The sequence below is a fragment of the Lontra canadensis genome, unplaced genomic scaffold (assembly GCF_010015895.1).
Source record: "Lontra canadensis isolate GAN:19392208 unplaced genomic scaffold, GSC_riverotter_1.0 scaffold111, whole genome shotgun sequence".
NCBI classification, from domain to species: domain Eukaryota; kingdom Metazoa; phylum Chordata; class Mammalia; order Carnivora; family Mustelidae; genus Lontra; species Lontra canadensis.
Genome location: NW_022631105.1, coordinates 4,879,165 through 4,893,534, shown reverse-complemented (window position 1 = coordinate 4,893,534; position 14,370 = coordinate 4,879,165). Strand labels below are relative to the sequence as shown.

The window sequence follows — 14,370 nt, the reverse complement described above, 5'->3', positions numbered from 1 at the left end:
GACACAAATGACAGGCGACCCTCATCTACAGTCCCTGCTTTATCACTGAGCACTCACACACGCATTCTGGTTGCGGGTGCGGAAGTCCAGCAAGTGCCGACAAGACGGCCCAGCACAGCCGGCAGGTACAGTAACACAAAGAGGCTAAGAGTCACATTTGGGAACAAAACATCCATGTGTGTTTTCGTACAATCCGAAACAAACGACAGAGGAGGAGGAAGCACGGACATACGACGTCAGCGGCCGGCTCCGCAGCACACGCGTGGGTCTTACCTTTAGGAGACGAATCACTTAAGACCAGATCCTCGTGGCCTTGCTCCACAATCCTGATGACGAACACGGGGCGCCCGTCCTTCTCCTCGATGGAGCACAGGTAGCGACAGCGCCGGTTGGCGTAGCGGGTGCTCCAGTACAGGCGGCTGGCCTCGTAGCCCACGGGGAAGAGTGCTTTGGGCGAGTGGAAGGCCTGCATCTGCTGCGGAAGCAGCTGGCCGATCGTATGGAAGATGAGGCTTCCCACGCGGAACGTGTGGTCGCGCTCCCCACGCTGCACGATGCTGGCGATCTGTCGCACCTCGTCGCGCTGAACGTAGACCCGCCTGAAGACGGCGAAGTAACTTAACTCCTGCTCGTGAATTCCCTTTGGTTTGTGCATGGGACAAAGCATCGTTTTATCCTTAAAAAACATGCATTGTGCTTTAATGGCGCAGGTGAAGTGGTAAATGTTGGCGCAGCGGAAGCGGTGACAGCCGCTGGTGGCGCCCATCTTGTGGCAGAAGACGCACTTCATCTGCAGGCCCCTCCTCAGCGCCAGCTCCACGTTTATCAGGGCCCCCGCCTGGGTCTCGTAGACCTCTGTGGACCACAGCGCACAATTCAAGTGGACCCACAGGTCTAGGTCAAGGTTGAGCAGTCTTGCTGGCCCGTCGGTCAGCCCGTCACCTTCCTCGTGACAGAAGCAACACTTCCGATAGTCTTTGGGCACAGGGTCCGGTTTGAGGGAAGTGCCCAGTTTCTTCAGAAACTCATCTATCTCGTCCTCACAAGGCGGTTTGAAGCCCCCCTTGGGGATGACGATGTGAACGCTCCACTTCTTCCACTTCATCCCTCGCCACTTTTTACTGATGGGCCGACAGTCTTCAAACCCGCCGTGCACGGTCCTGAGCCGCGGCTTTAACTTGACCGTTACCTTGAGCTCGTCTGGCTTTGCCTCTACTTTGGCTGCTTCAAACGCCGGAGGGAAAGTGATGGGGGGTGACGCCGGGGGAGAAGCCTCTTCCTGGAGCTGCGGGAGGCAGTGCACGTCCAGAGTGGAGATGTTGTTGCTGTACTGATGGAATGCTCTGGAAGACGTCTCCTTCACGGGCGACTGTGGCAACGGCGGGGCAGATTCCTACACAGTGAAAGGAACAGGAGTAAGAAGAGCAGTTGGCCCCAGAGCAGGAAGCCAAGCAGCAGAGGGTCACGGGGCCTGTGCCCCGGGGTAGGGGTGGGGGACGGGGGAAGGGTCACACGCAGCAGAGGTGGACGGCAGACGCTGCAGGTGCCACGGACACCCGCAGGCTGATGAGAGCCAGGCCGTGTCGGGAGTCCTGCCCCAGGCCTTCTGGACCAGGCTGTACCTCTAGAGAATGTTCTGCTCCTAAACCTTCTCGGACACCCCTCTCTGACCATAATCAAACCAGAAAAATCAATGCTGAAGAGAGGAGCTATCTGGCTTAATTTGTACAATGGAACGGTGCTTTCCACTGGACCAAGTAAGAACTTCAGAACATGATCTTCTCTGAGCTTATACGCACTCAGAAACCCCCGTCTGTCCATCTCAGGTGGAACTCATCAGCATACGTATGAGGAAAGAAGGGGCAATGGTCCCCCATATCAACACGCACCATCTGGAACCCCTCCCTGCGGCTGCCCAGCTCTGATCCGGCTGCTGGAAACAGTGAGCAGAGAGACAAGCGCCCAGACTTTCTGGGCGCCCTCAGGTTCCCCCGTTCTCACACGACCCCTCCAACCGGGCATCTGAGAAGACACACCTCACATAAATCCAGGAACAGGCAAGAACTGCACACCAAATTTTAAAAATATCTGGTAAAAAAGCAATTCTTCCTCTTATAGAAGTTGACATAGTAATTTTTTAGAAGACTTTATTTATTTTGAGAGCGCATGAGCGGGGTGAGGTGGGGGAGGTGGCAGAGGGAGAAGGAGACTCGCCGCGGAGCAGGAAGCCCCGCCCTAGGCCTTCTGGACCAGTCTGTATCTCTGGAGAATGTTTTGCTCCTAGACCTTCTTGGACACTCCTCTCGATCCCAGGATGCTGAGATCACGACCTGAGCCGAAGGCAGACGTTCAACTGACTGAGCCACCCAGGCACCCCAACGTATTTTAATTTAAAGTCTAAATCTATTTGGCATAGAGCTTGATTTCATTACACTGGAGACAACCGCCTATTATAAAAGTAAGAGCAGCCTCATCTGCAGGGAGGAAGGACTGGCGGCATTCCCACCCAGGCAGGCTTCCTTTAACACAAATAGTTCAAAATGTTTATCCAGGGGTGCCTGGGCGGCTCAGTGGGTTAAAGCTTCTGCCTTCGGGCTCAGGTCATGATCTCAGGGTCCTGGGATCGAGCCCTGCATCGGGCTCTCTGCTCAAAGGGGAGCCTGCTTTCTCCTCTCTCCCTGTCTCTCTCTGCCTGCCTCTCTGTCTACTTGTGATTTGTCAAATAAATAAAAATCTTAAAAAAAAAACCAAAAACAGTTTATCCATCAACCACACGTCGATACACTTAATTCACACAGAATCAGGTACCGCAGACCATTTCCACCGTGACATGAGCAACATGCTTTCTCCCAAAATACAGGAGTAGACTCACAATGTGTCTGTGAACAGGTTTTTCCATCAGGACAAGAGCAATAAAAGCCTTAAGTCTTACTATTGTAATTAAGTCAAGATATTTGTAATTATTTCAGTAAAATTAAAGATATTAGTGTTTTATTAATAAATTCTGAACTTTTAAGACATAATTCAAGTCTACCCACCCACCCCCAAATAAGCTGAATTTATCTGAAAAAGCAGCACGACTGCCCTTCCTCAGGCGCGCAGCATCTGCCGAGATGCTACCCAGAGTCTAGGAAGCTCTTCCGTCCGTCAGCATAACCCCAAACCACAGAAACCACTCATTATACGCTGTTCCCTGATGGAGACGGTCCTCAACTTACCTTGCTTTCTGAGTTTTTTGCTTGTGTGGTTGATGCATAAAGAATGAAGCAGTTATTACTACAAAAGACGATGTCCTTCTCCACTCTATTGGAGCTTTCTCGGGAATCCTGCAAAGCAAAGAGAAACGTGTGGGAATCTCGAGCCAAAATTTCCTAAGAACACGTTCTATCCATTGTTGGTTTTTATGCTCTGTTAAAAGTGAAAGTAGTTCTCTATCTTAAAAGTAAAAAAGTAACTCCCTGCCAATATTTAGTATATAATTTAGCCAAAGAGAAAATAAATGTACAAAAATAAACTTTATTATCCATACTTTACTCTATTCAGACACATGGGCATCTTATAATGTCCAATTTACCAGTCTGCTATCACCATTTGGTTTTAAGCTAAACACGTTGAATATACACTGGGGCTCCTGGGCAGAACCGGAGTCCCGCGAAGCCACCATAAGGGGCGGCACACCCGACACAGCAGCGGAGCCACCGCAACGGGCGGGACACCCGACACAGCAGCGGAGCCACCGTAACGGGCGGGACACCCGACACAGCAGCGGAGCCACCGTAACGGGCGGGACACCCGACACAGCAGCGGAGCCACCGCAACGGGCGGGACACCCGACACAGCAGCGGAGCCACCGCAACGGGCGGCACACCTCAGCGCAGGGACACCCTAGTACCTTGCTGGCAAAGGCCAGGTCTCTGGACGACTTGCGCACGCCGCTCCCGAGGACAACCACCTTGCAGTGACAGCACCACTGTGGCCTGAGTGCCGCACTGTCTGCTCTCCCGGGACCGGAGTCCTTATATCCAGAAAGACCTAAGCGTAGAAGGCTGCCGTTAGGGATCCACATTAACCAGCAACGTGATGCAGGGAAGCACTGCACCAAATCAACTCAGAACACGGTTCATTTGACATACCTGATTTCATTCTTTTTTAATAAAAACCTTATCTTTCAAGCAGTGGTTATAGGGCAGCTACTACGCGCGTGGCCCTGGAGCACGGAGGGACACACCTGTCCTCACGCAGCTGAAACAGTGCTCACACGCGAGGAGTATGAGAGGACACCAATCCACCACGAGACCAACATTCACCCTACGTGCAAAGCGAGTGGGGCAGGGGACACTACCTCTGCTCGAGGGTTAAGACAATAAAAAATGTGTTATGAGAGACGGAAGAGATACATGTATAAGAGTCCTAAATGTGATCTGGAAAGTTGCCGAGGGCTAAGGAGAGTCCCAGGGCCAGGGGACAAGCGTGGTCAGGCACACTCGGGGCATATCATCTGCGTGGGGCGTGGAGGCGGAAGGCAGGACAGGGAAAGTGAGTCAGGCGGGAGCAGTCTGGAGGCCGAGCTTGGAAGCCCACACGGGCAGCTCTGGGTCAGAGTTCGTGGATGAGGAGTGAGGCACTGCCAGGTCCCGAGAGTAGGGCCAGGACTGAAACAAGAGTCGGAGGGAATGGGGCGAGGTGGTGGGTGGAGGCTGGGGCGAGGCGGCAGCCCTGCCCCGGGGCCTACAGAGCAGCTCTTCCGTGGGGAGAGCAGGGCTTGTGTGGACAGGGCACAGGCCCAGCAAGATGCAAGTGGGGGTGCAAGGCACAGAAGGAAGAGGGGCACAGTCACAGATGCCGGCCTCACGTGCACCCGGAAGACAGGCCCTCGGGGAGACACAGGAACAAAAGCTGCGGAGGGTCAGCAGCCCGCAGAGGGAGCCGGCGCTCTGTCAGTGCCCGGGTGACTCCCAGCCACTAAGGTCAAACCACACCACAGAAGACAGAGCACCCACAGGAGGCCCAACTACCCAGGACTACACACCAACACGCCACTACTTGTTCAAAACTGAAGTGGGATTTTATTTTAATTTTTGAGGTGAGATTTAAAAAAAATTTTTTTTTAAGATTTTATTTGACAGAGATCACAAGCAGGCAGAGAGGCAGGCACAGAGAGAGGGGGACGCGGGCTCCCCGCCGAGCAGAAAGCCCGATGCGGGGCTCGATCCCAGGACCCTGAGATCATGACCTGAGCCAAAGGCAGAGGCTTAACCCACTGGGCCACCCAGGCACCCCTTGAAGTGAGATTTTTAAAGAGAATAAGCTTAACTTGTGAGTGGAGAATGAATCTGAAGTTAACAAAAGGCAGACTGGCTCACCATTGCTTGTTGGAGGGAAAGGCCCATCGGGCTGCTTCAGCCGGTACGAGCTGGCTAATCTGGGAGGGTTTGCAGGTCCTGGCGGCGGCCCACGAAGAAATAAATGCTGTCGACACTCCAAGCCTGGGTTTACTCTGTGGCTACCAACCAAACCCATGGATGGAACATCTGGAGCATTACTAACCTCATAGCTGTTAGGAATTCGGACGTGAAGAAGGTCGGAAAATGCAGCCACCACACTGCTAATGTTCTAGAACACAAGTGTAAACATGGTGTTAGCCCCGGAGGCCACAGTGAGCCACAGGCATGGGTAAATGCCGTCTGCCGGACATGCACGGTGTGAGCAAATCCAGCCACTTTCACTTACACTTAAGAGTCTCAGGGAAAAAAAAAATCATTTTAATGGATCAGTATCCCCATCACGCTTTCCTGAGCAGAAATCCTCACACAGGGATCCCAATTAACGCGATACATTTGCGTGAGCGTTCAAGTATTCGAGGTACGGTCGCCGCCGCAGGAGGGAGGGAAACCTGGGTCTCACCGCTGGGCAGAAACTGCCTCGAGTCGACTTCGTCCAGCGCAGTTCAGAGGGTGCCCCCCTCACCCCCCACCGGGCTAAGCTGTACCGACGGCCAAAACGTCCTATCACTGGACCGTAGTGTGGGGGCCAACATCCTCACTGAACCAAAACAAAAAAAAGTTCTCAGGAATTTATTAGCATCTGATGGGGGCAGCTGCTACCTGGACATCCACATTACTGCTGTAAAACTGAGAGTCGACCAAGTTCTTTCTCACGGTTCCATTTTCTATGTGTAGTTCTCAAGAGGTTTGTCTCTGAAGGACACACGCTTTAATAAGAACACGAGAACACGAGCTTCATTTTGCCCCGGCCTCCGCGGAGAGCCATGTGCCGCTCATTCAGAGTCTCAGAAGCAGCCCGGACACCTGACCACTCGTTCTCGCTCTGGGGGCTTCTGCCCGCCAAGACCCTGCTGTGCACGTCTCGCTCTAAGCCGCCTGACGCCCCGTAAGAACGTGGACAGTTTATAATGTTAAAAAGCAATTTCATCTTTACCTCAGCAGCCGTAGGATGCAGGGTTATTGCCACAGATATAAGACCCGATCTGGGACCGTTTGGGGATGAACCAAAAGGTGGTGTGAAAAATAAAGTGCCTGGCTCAGCTTTGATGTCATTCCTTCTTGATTCCAAACCTTAAGTGGGGGGAAAAAAGAAGGAAGGAAGGAGAGAGGGAAAGAAGGAAGGGAAGAAGGAAAGTACGGAGAAAGGAAAGATTATGGAGTGTTAATGGCTTTTCAAAATCAAAACATGAATGTCAGTAAACCGGCAGACTGTAGTGACAAGTACTTTCACGGAGAACGTTCTGTACCTTTCCCAGCACTGCTAGGGAGAATCGGAATAATGGGCGATGGCACGGGCTCTGGAGGCTCCTCTTTGACCAAGGACAAATCTGGGTATCTGCTCACTTCCATCCCAACCACACTCTCAGGGGAGGACGAGGGAACAAAACTGTCAGGAGTGTCCCGATCACCACCATGATCCTGTATCCTGAGAGAAGAACACAGATTACATGTCGACATGGGCAAGTCCACCCATGGGGCTTCCTGCACGACCCAGCCCTGTCTACTAGAGGGACTCTGAGGTTCCCCTGGACAACGGCAATGATGTAAGAAGCCAAAGAACAGGTTTGGGGCCAAACAAGAAATCTCTCGGAAAAAGACCCGAGAAAGACATCCAACTATGAAGCAATTTAATGAACTTCAACATCAAAGTGTAAAGACTTGCCAAGAAAGACGACGTTCAGATTACCACACAGCAGAAGAAGGATGATACTCACACCTCTGGCTAGTTCCAGATCCCTGAGACTACGGAACAGTCTGCAGCCAGAAAAGGAAAGAGCCATCTCGCACACCCCCACGGGCACACCCGCAGAGCCCACTGGGCTGCTGCTCGTAGAGGCTATGTGGGGAAAACTTTGTCATTAAAGCTTCATAGGCCTTTATTTTTCCTAATTGATCAAGTACAGTGGAAAGAAGAAGAGAATAGTCTAGTCCAAGAATCTAGAGGTTAACTAGGGTGACTGAGGTCAGGGAGCAAGTGTGGTGTCAAGCCACTGCTGTAGGGTACCCCCAAACCTGGGGTCGCCCAGCGGCCCCAAAAGGAGACACTGTTATGTGGAGAGAATCTGAGCAGTAGCATTATGAGGAGACCCAAGAGTGGCTTCGGCTTCCAGAATGGGTCCCTGTGAAACAGTAGTGCCCTACCCTAGGGCGCAACACATGCACATAACTGCCCCCGATTCACGGATCTAGCAAGTTCCAGCAGCACGATGCAGAAGAGAGCAGGGAGACTGGATTCTAAATCTGGACAAGGAACGTCTTTTCGGCCCACAGTTGTCTCCTTGGTGGAGTCAGGGACTTAAATCTACATGATGTCTCATCAAGCAGAGGGCAGTTACCCGATTAGCCAAAGGAGAATCACCTGACGAAGTACATGAGCACCTTTCCTAGACCTAATGAGGTGGGGTGTGGTTACCTACTAAGGGAAGCGGTTTCTCCCCAGAGTCTTGGGTCTAAAGAGCTAACAAAAGGAAGTACAAAACTGGACGGGCCAGTCCTTAAATCCTCCTCCCCAAAGGCATTCTCCGGGATCTGTGACTGCTGCCCTTTGATTTTAGACATCTGCAAACATCAGTAAGTGACAATGATCTCTGAGATATTTTGCATACAGACTCCCACTGCCTTAATGTCCATTTACGTGTTGAACTTCTTCCTAAACCATCTAAGAACTGAAAAATGTACAAACTAATTACTTTTAATAGTAAGAATGTTTTATAAACTAAGTCCTAAAGAAAACCGTTCAAATTTTCACCCCTTAAATGTTTTTACATGCTATCCCTGCAATCCATACAGAAATGCTATATACTTATTTTTTTAAAAATGAAATAACTAAAAAAATGCAAGAAAAAGAACTTCTACCTTAATTCTTCCTGATTATTATGAGGAGGTGTTGGCAGGGAAGCTGGAACATCCACTGTCTTGGGGCCTTGAGCAATAGCCCTGGCCAACAAGTCATCCTGGGGTCTGAACGGCAGCTGAAATGGTTTAGGTCCTAGACTTTTGGTAACTGGAAAAGCGAAAACACAACCAAAAACAGATTTAGTCAAAACAGATACATAGGGGAGAATGTCACGACTTGACTGCCTTTTCACCATACACAGGTGGGAAAGGCACACTCCTCAAAGGTGTACGACTCAGAGCTGTATGGTCATACCTTCATGGCTCATTAATACGCCAGCTCTTCCAGCAAGTTCTTCAGTTGTCGCAAAACCATTTGCCATCTTCTGACAAGCCATAGGAGGTGGTGTAGGAGGAAGAGAGGCAGGGGGTGTTGGAGGATTACTTAAATTATTCTGCTGCAGGAGACCAAAAAATTTTAAATTATATGCTACAGAGCAAATATGCCATGACCTTGCTAAAACTTAGTTCTGTGAATTTTTAGCACATGGAAGCAAGGCTACAGAAATGTCATCAAGACGCATCTTCAATCCTAAATGAGCACCAAGAAGAAAAATAAATGGACAAGGCCAGGAGGTTTTTTGGTAGGAGAAATACTCGGGCTTATATGGCCCAATTAGCCATTTGCTTACTCTGCCCAGCTTGAGTACTTGAAATTAAGAACCAAAGTTACATTATTCTGTTCTATACATCTCTTTTCAAATTTCATTGTTATAGCCAGTGAAAGACAGCTTTAAAATTCCACCAGTAAATTGTAGAACATTCTCAAGAACTCCATTATTCAATTCTCATTAACATATGCCCCAGGTCCATTAAAAGAAACAAAAAACAAAAAACAAAAAAACCTTGAGAATTTGTGGTCCTAATCCTATCATTACAACTCATAGCCTCAATATTAGAATCTGGACTGTCCAAAACCTCTGTAGGATGCGAAAGTCTTAGCAATAACACAGAAATGGCTGACTCGTTAACAAACGGGAGTCCCCTCCAAACACCTCTCTCTGCTTAGCATGTCATCGATTTGTCATTGTTCATTGATTGGTCCGTCTCTCAGGGATTGTTGGAATCTACCAATAATACCGTGAGAATCGAGTGTAAGGTGAAATTACAAATCTTGCAAAGATCTGGGATTTCATGAAGGTAATGAAGGTGTGTTGGAGAACAGCTTGCATCAGAAGAGAAGGCATTTACAAGAGTGAGGACAGGTTCTAACTGAAGAGAAAAGCCGACAATGATAATAAATGGAGCATCACAAGAGAATGACTTTAATACTAAAGTAAGAAGAGAAGCCCTCCAGAAAACTGATGATACTCTCCAATATTTTTGCAAAAAGATCATTTTACGTAAGTCAGATGTGAAGTAAGAATGTCTAAATAAGGCTATTATAAAACGTTGCTAAAACAGTAACCCCAAAAGATAAATTTGAGTTAGTTTGGTATTTTAGTTTAAGAATTACTGTCTAGTTGTAATTATTACCTAAATCATTAGACAAAATACACTTTTCAATTTTTTTTCATTTCATTTTTCAGGGAAAATTGCTAACTACATCTTTTTTTCTATTTACTATGTATTTGGATTCCTTTTAAAGAGTTAATAAAGGTTATAGGAAAACAGGTATTTTCTCTACCATGGAAATACATAAGGGATGTTCTTCACTATTTGTATTCTTACCTATAAAAAATTACAAATATTTATGTTAGAAACTCTTCATCCAGTGAAATTTTCACCTTTTAGCTGAACTAATAAAGTTTAAATGAAACTTCGAAGATTAGATGGAAAAACAAGACAAGCTCTCCCAATTCTGATATGGTATCCAAAGAGGAAGCAAGGTAAGACCTTGGCGAAGAAACATACCTTGTAGATCAACTGAGAATAGTAATCCGAAACCCCTTCAAGGGTAGCACTGCCAAAAGTTCCTAGAAGTCGGCTCCCACTATTAAATTGGCCACTGCCATAAGGAAGAAAGTGCGCAAAGTTCACTCCAATGATTGGTTCCATTAGAGGGAGCAGAGAGAGCTGCTATTAAAAAACACATTGAAGAGTAATGTACACGGTCAACAAAACAGAGCGTTTCGCAACTTTTCTAAGACCCAAGGCAACTTAGTCCAATAAGGCTTGACAAAAACAAGACTTAAAAATTTCGAGTATCAAAATGCTAGAGTAAGTGAGTGAGAGAGACCACAGAATCTCTAGGATATATTTTAAAATGAGCTTTACTCTCGTCTGTCTTAAAGGGATGCTACCAGGCATCTAACAAGAAAAACATGTTCCTTATCTTTTCTCAGCAAGAATCGGGGCGTGAAGGGAGGCCAGGTACCCCCAGTGGCAGTCTTAGTGGCTGTCTCCCACCTTCTGTGACAACCACAAAGGTGTAAGAACAGAGTTTACTGCGGGGAGACTGGCAGCTGCATTTCCTTGCATCCAGAGTCACAAGTAACACAGACAGTTTCTCTTGGTGCTGAGGCTGCTCCTTCTGACCACAAGTAAATCCTGACCATCACCTACCAATCCACCTGTCTTACTGCCATTTTCGGGTGTCAATAGGATATGGTGCGGTTTAGCTCGCAATCAGGAAATCTACTAGACTCCTTGTTGAGACATCATTCATCTTTATAATTACTTAGGAAATATGGTGATAAAGAGAAAACTTCAGTTTAACAGGGTTGAAAACGCATTTGACGCCGCACTCGACTTTTTAACGGAGCTGCTCCGAGTGACTCACCTGCTTCAGGTGGGTAAAGGTGTCGGCGGTGGCGTACATCGCTTGTTTCTCCTCTTCATCCTTCCTCCTTTTCTTGGAGCGAGGGGCAGCCTTCTCCCCTGTCCTCGGAGTCCGTTTGCTTCGAGGTTTCTTGGTTTCACTTCCTCCATCTGTTTTTGGCAATTGGTTGTTGCCACATCCAAAACCACCTTGCACTGGAGCCCCCAAAGTTCGCTAATGTAATTGGAAAGGTCAAGAGGTAAGTGGACTGTGCGCGCCGGCCCCGCAGTTCACGCCCATCCAGTCCCATCCTAGGACACACCTTCCTAACGGGTACTACGAGTCGAGGAAAGGCAGTGGCCTCTTACAGTCTGCTTTCTGAATGATCATCCCCTTTTCAAACACTGTTCTCAAGCACAGAAGTTGGTAAGCTGCAAAGCTTGCAGAAAGACCAGAATTCTTAATGTGGCTACTCTCCCTCTCAGAGCAAGCATTACTCCTCAGGCGGGACCACCGGGTGCCAGTGTAGACCGGAGCTCCCTGGTCCTGCTCTCTGGAGACTGCAAGGAACGTGTGCTCTTCGCCAGATGCCCATGACAGCCCCGCACCGAGGTCCTGGGGAGTTCTTTTGGGTTTCCATTAGGAATGGGTGAAATACAAGGTGTGTCCATAGCCTACGCACCTTCGCTGAGAGGAACAGCTAGCCTTGGGTCAGTAAAAACAAACAACGCTGGTTATTCAAATTAGCTCACGGTCACAAATGTGACTGGGTAATAACGGCTCTATACTTAAAGTCCATGAGGCTACACATCTGCTAGCAAATGAGTGCCCCCCCCTTACTTAAACCTTTCTCTTTACTTAATGGTTAAGAAGAAGTGAGAATAAACCAGTCCCTGAAGAGGTTCTAGAAGGTACTGCTGTCAATACCTAAAAATACGGAAATATTTTTAGGGGCCATTGTTTTTAAATGTTACGGTTATACTTTGCTAGATAGGTAACTAGAGTTGCTACACGTATTTTGATGTATTCTGCACTGAACCTTTGAGGGCTTAAAGATTACAGTTTCCGGTTTTAATCTAAATGGCTTGGACAACGCACAGCAACATTTTTTTCTGTAAACAGCCCACCAGTAACATTTCAGGCTCTGCAGTCCATACAGTACCTGTTGTAACCATTCAACTTTCTGCCTGAGCAGAGCACTCAGCAGAGAACAAGTGTGGCCGTGGTCCAATGAACCTTTAAATTCATGGACACTGAACTTGAATTTCATATAATGTTCACATGTTGTGAAATATTACTCCTTAGATTTTTTTTTCAGCCATTTGAAAATGTAAAAGCCATTCTAAGCTCAAAAAGAAAGGGTAAAACGTCCAAGCAGGCTCAGACTACCCATCCCAGGACAAGATACTGGTTCTCAAAAAGCAGTCCCAGAGCAGCAAAAGCAGTACCACCTGGGTGGGGCGGGTCAGAGATGCATCTTCCCTGGTCCCACTCCAGACCTCCTGAATGAGAAACTCTAGGAGTGAGGCCCAGCGCCCTGTGTTTCAATAGGCCCTTTAGGTGATGTTGATATATTCAAATTCTGCCCCTCCCCATATTCATATGCATAAGAATCACTGTGGTTCTTATTAAAGAACACATTCTGATTGGTAAGTCTGTGCAGCAGAATAACATTCTGCATTTAAGAAATCCCCAGGTAAGCTCAATACTACTGATCCCCAAGGCCTGTCCTTTGAGTAGCAAGGACCTAAGAATTTCTTATTGGGTTATAAGAGATTAATAATGTAGTTGTTTATTAAGTACGTTTGGGTCAAGCATTTTAAGTGCACTGCAGACATTATCTCTAATCCTCACAATTACCGTAAAAAGCAGACATCACCACATTTCAAAGAATACTTCTAATGACAGGAGAGCACAAAGGTTAAAAAAATCATCCAAATGTCTGCCTGAGATAAAAGTTAACATTTTAATGTATCTGTGTTCAGTCTGTTACCTATGCCTACATACATTGTGTTAAAACACAATGGACACACTTTGTATTCTTTTATTTTAGTGGCCTGACACATTGTTTCCCATGGCATTAAACATCCTTATATAGCATAAATTTTAGTGGCTGAAACAAAAAAAAAAAAAAAACAGAAAAAAAAAAAACCCTCATTCAGATATAGCTTAAAGAAACAATAATTTAATCAGTAACTACTATACTAAACTTACTTTCTCTGAAATTCTTTTTTTTCCTCCATTAATAGAACATAAGCTATGCATGAGGTTGCATCTTTACATATTTTAGAATTTTATATTCCTATGCCAGATTCCTCAATTTGTAATCAGTAGGTCAAAGGTATGTACCTTTTCCAGACATTACCAGTAGAATGTGTTTTAACTGTTAATCCTTGCAGCAACCCTACCTAATAGGGAATACTACTACTCCTGCTGTGTACAGATGAGGAAATCAAGGTACAGAAAGGGCCAAAGATGCCCAGACCATCCTCCTGGTAAGTGATGACACATGAACTTAATACAGGCTGAGGAGGAACCTCATAAACCTCCCAGGAAGGCCCTACCAATCACTCACTGCACAGCAATCAGGAAGGTGTTCTTCTCCTAACCCCAACGCACATGTGAATAAGAAGACTCAGCATGGATGAAAACTTGGTCTATCCAACTACCGCCACAGTAATTTTGCCTGTCATGTGACTAGAAAGTAAATGGGATTTCATCATTTGTAAACTGGGGGTAATAAGTGCTCCTGCCATATGACTAAATGACAGCGCAGCAATTGCTCAGCATAGGACACCTACCTGGGATATAGCAAGGCACCATCACCCTTAGTAATAAGGCACCCGACTCCTTGCCACCCTCCTAAACAGATATGGGAATATGTGACACAGTCCAAACATGTATACATCTACAAGTGATCTCACTCCTTTTTCTATCATAACATCCTCTCTACATAAGATAATCATCAGTACTAAGACTTCAATCCCACACACTGGGTACTTATGTGCTAATACTGTACTAAGCACTGAGAATACAAAGGTCCTCAAGACGTAGCCTCTGCCCTTCGAGAAGCTGCTGCAGTAGTATTCTAAAGACTACATGTGCATGGGCACATCTGAGAATGGCTGAGCTGAGAAAGGTCTAGGGAAGATGATTCTAGAACTGAGTTGTAAAAGAAAAGAAAACGTTGGCGAGATGTGAAAAAGAAAGGATAGCAACTGCAGAAACAGCTGCAAATGGCCCCATGTGGAAAGGTGAACTCAGAAAGGC

At 47.1% G+C, this 14,370-nt stretch overlaps 1 protein-coding gene across 12 annotated transcripts in view; it reads right to left on the bottom strand.

Annotated features, from left to right (window-relative positions):
* The window catches only part of KMT2C (lysine methyltransferase 2C), a 206,982-nt gene that overhangs the window by 9,332 nt on the left and 183,280 nt on the right, over window positions 1-14,370 (bottom strand). For 6 of the 12 annotated variants that reach the window (XM_032840119.1, XM_032840125.1, XM_032840126.1 and 3 more), the window contains 10 exons: window positions 11,122-11,334; window positions 10,254-10,418; window positions 8,656-8,797; window positions 8,361-8,508; window positions 6,752-6,930; window positions 6,439-6,575; window positions 5,364-5,613; window positions 3,893-4,032; window positions 3,219-3,326; window positions 274-1,393 (listed from right to left, as the gene is read on the bottom strand). In XM_032840119.1, coding sequence (XP_032696010.1) covers window positions 274-1,393; window positions 3,219-3,326; window positions 3,893-4,032; window positions 5,364-5,613; window positions 6,439-6,575; window positions 6,752-6,930; window positions 8,361-8,508; window positions 8,656-8,797; window positions 10,254-10,418; window positions 11,122-11,334 — 2,602 coding nt within the window. Of the gene's footprint in view, window positions 1-273; window positions 1,394-3,218; window positions 3,327-3,892; window positions 4,033-5,363; window positions 5,614-6,438; window positions 6,576-6,751; window positions 6,931-8,360; window positions 8,509-8,655; window positions 8,798-10,253; window positions 10,419-11,121; window positions 11,335-14,370 lie in introns of those variants that run through there. The other 6 variants (XM_032840129.1, XM_032840130.1, XM_032840124.1 and 3 more) reach the window with 5 other exon arrangements.